This window comes from Anarrhichthys ocellatus, unplaced genomic scaffold (assembly GCF_004355925.1).
Source record: "Anarrhichthys ocellatus isolate YVR2014 unplaced genomic scaffold, GSC_Weel_1.0 scaffold5727, whole genome shotgun sequence".
NCBI lineage: Eukaryota > Metazoa > Chordata > Actinopteri > Perciformes > Anarhichadidae > Anarrhichthys > Anarrhichthys ocellatus.
In genome coordinates, this window is record NW_022285701.1 from 1 (window position 1) to 3,312 (window position 3,312).

At 44.9% G+C, this 3,312-nt stretch overlaps 1 protein-coding gene across 1 annotated transcript; it reads left to right on the top strand.

Moving 5' to 3' along the window:
• Positions 1-89: 89 nt before the first annotated feature.
• Positions 90-2,146, top strand: LOC116379991 (P2X purinoceptor 7-like; the record flags this gene model as incomplete). The annotated part of the gene is made up of 2 exons (XM_031841944.1): positions 90-203; positions 984-2,146. Coding segments are annotated over 2 exons (621 nt in total), but the record flags the coding sequence as incomplete, so codon positions are not given.
• Positions 2,147-3,312: the final 1,166 nt, after the last annotated feature.

Genomic DNA, 3,312 nt, shown 5'->3' on the forward strand with positions numbered 1-3,312 from the left:
ACACACACACACACACACACACACACACACACACACACTTTATTTAATGTGTGATGTAATAATCCCGTTGTGTGTGTGTGTGTGTGTGACTGCAGTGCGTCCTCTGCGTGTCCTATGTAGATGAGAGACACGTCCGACTGGTGAAGAGATCTCGGAAGAAAAGTTTACAACACGTCAAACCGACGTCTGTTCGGCGGCACAAGGTGAAGAGGAACCACGTGTTAAATATGCTTTATATATTTAATAAACACCATCAAATCAGCACCGACAGTCTGTCTGATAATCCAAGACTATCGCTTCAAAAACTAAAGAACACTTTCAGGGTCGAAGCGTCAGTTAGTGAGCGAAGAATCTCTGGTGACTTTATCTGGAACCGTGATATGAAGCGTTAATGAATGAATACAAACTCCCATAAAAAGAAAGAACATCAGATTCTCGACTGAATGCGACGCTAAGAACATTAAAACATTGTTGTTGGCAGATTTTGAGCGTCAAACGTTGATTTATTGTCATATTACTGACATACAAATGAATTGACCTCCACTGTATTGTGGTTGAGGAACAATAGATGCTGCATCTGTAAAATAGGACGTTTCTATTGGTAGATATTACTAGAGGTTAGTGAGTGAATAAGTTCTGTAATTTAGGTGAATCGACTCTTTTAACAGGTAAATATAGTAAAAATGAACTCATAGATATCACCATGAAACTTCACCACTTCATTACTGACATTAAGACGATTATTTTGTGTGTTACAAGTTTTCTGAAATGTTATGTTTAAATATGCAAATGAGGCATGATGTAATGGTAACTTTTGGTGAATTTAGGAGAAATCTACAGACGCAAACAGACAAAAAATAAATGTTTTATTTCCACGAGTCGTGTTATGGAAGTAAAATAGACCAAAATCTCAACATGAAACAATGTTTTTGCTGTAAAACATGTGAAACCACAGCCTGAAGCTGATCATCTTGTCCCGACAGGAGGACGGTGGACACCTGAGAGCCGCCGTCTGTCTGCTCCAGCCGGGTATCGCCGTGGACCCCGACGCTCCCGACCATAAACCCGCCTCCGACCCCGAACTCCGCCTCCACCCTCCGGCCTGGTGTAAGTGCGGCCGCTGCGCTCCCTCCTCCCTCCCCCAGGAGGAGCTGTGCTGCCGGTGGGGCGCCGGCGCCTGCGTCGCCTCGTCGCCGACGTTCGAGCGGCTCGTGTTGCGTCGCCCCCTGCTGGAGGCCGTCCTCCTGTACCGGGACCCGCTATCCTCGCCGCCCGTCGGCCAAGGCCGGACCGCCGCCCTGCGTCACTGCGCCTACGCTCAGTACGTCAGCTGGAGGTTCGGGGTCCCGCCCGACGACGCCCAGCCCACCATCCCCAGCTGCTGTGTGCGGAGGGTCCGGGAGGAGTACCCGAGTCCGGACGGACAGTACAGCGGCTTCAGGCCCGCCAGGATGGCGTCCATGCAGGCGTGCGCTAACGGGGAGCTGTGAGAGGAGAGATCACACCTTACTGACCCACTAGCAGGGTTTCTGTGCTCAATCTGCCTTACAAAAATAAAACTATTGCTAATCATTGGCAGCTTGCATTCCGTCAGAGTCAATACATCTCTGCACTTTCTAACATTATCTGTCGTTTTTCTCAGATTCACTCCCTTTAAAGCAGCTTTTTAACCTTTTCTTAGGGCAGAAATATCATGTTTAACATCACTAACATACTCGGACAAAAGATTTCTCCTGCCAGGAATGTGTTCACATCCGGAAAGATGAAGAGTTTTGTTCATGGGAGTGTTGAAGATGGGATTTTAACGCCTGAGAGAGCTCATAACAAAACCTCCCTGATCTCGATTCTTTAATCCGTAACAAACAGAAATGTGAAAACAACAGTTTGTGGCTTTACGGAGAGTTACGAGCTGAAACTATTTCTTGTTTACTAAAAGTCGGGTGAACAGAATTACAGTCGTCACAGAGTCGTTCAGATTATGAGACAATAATGTTCCTCTGAGCACAAAGAAGGAAAGTGACCCACCACCTCTCCTATCAGAGCAAGACACCGACTTTATATACTTAAACCTCTTTTTGTGACTTTGTGTTCATTTCAGTTCTCTTTGTGGTAATTTTGTGTCTCTTTGTGGTAATTTTGTGTCTCTTTGTGGTAATTTTGTGTCTCTTTGTAGTTGTCTTGTCTCTTTGTAGTTGTCTTGTCTCTTTCTCTCTTTGTAGTTGTCTTGTGTCTCTTTGTGGTGATTTCGTGTCTTTGTGGTCATTTTGAGTGTCTTCCTGGAGGGTTTGTGTCTCTTAGATTGTGACATTTTGTAGGTGAGGACTGTTGGGGCCCTTGACGTTTTGGGCCCCGGAGGCCCTCGGCCCCCATAGGTTCATTCAGTAATCCATCCAGGGTCACGGTGAAGTTGCCAGGTTTCGTGCCAAACCCATAAATCTGTTCTTTCCGGCTGATTCTGGTAACCAAGTAATCTTTCCAGCACGTCGTCATACCTTGTTTTAAACAAAACCCCTCTGCTTCCAGTCTTTATGCTAAGCTAACCAGCTGCTGGCTGGAGCTTCATTTTGACTGTACAGATAAGAGAAAGGTATTGATCATCCTCTGATTTCACTCTCAGTAAGAAAGCCAATACTTGCATTTCCCAAAATGTTTCCTTTGATGCTCTGAAATAAGATTGAAACCAATGGAAGAGAGAATAAACCTGTTTTAAACCTGTTGAACTGTCCCTTTAAACCTCTTTGTTTAGTGGGTCTGACTCTGACACCAGTAAAGAAAGGGGCTGAACTGATGGTGTCTGGTGTTGGAGCTCCAGTTTGGTTCATTATTCAGCTTCAGAAACATCGAGCAGCTGCTCTGCTGAGAAAAGAGGAAAATAAGTAGGTATGTCTCCAGACCAAAGATAAGCTTCATTCATCATATCGGGACATGTTTTAGTGTGATAGCAGGAGGAACCACAATAACAAGCTTTTCTGTTCCAGTTCCACACAAAAATATTACAAAATGTGTCAAATCAGTCGTGAGGAATTTATTTATTATTTTTTAAGTACAAAAACACATTTCATATATGTAAACTGTATATAAGTAGTGGACTGTGGACTGCGGTTTTGAAGCCGCGTCACCATCTTGTTTTATTTGCAACCAGTGAACAGGAAGTGACCATATCTGGACTGAGGAGGAGTGACGTAGAGACGCCGTATACGTCTCTGGCAGCGACCTGTCAATCAGCGTGTAGCCCCGCCCTAAAGCATCCCCTGCTTTATGGTCTGTGTGACTCTAAATGGACCATAATGTACTAAATGAACATCATGCTGT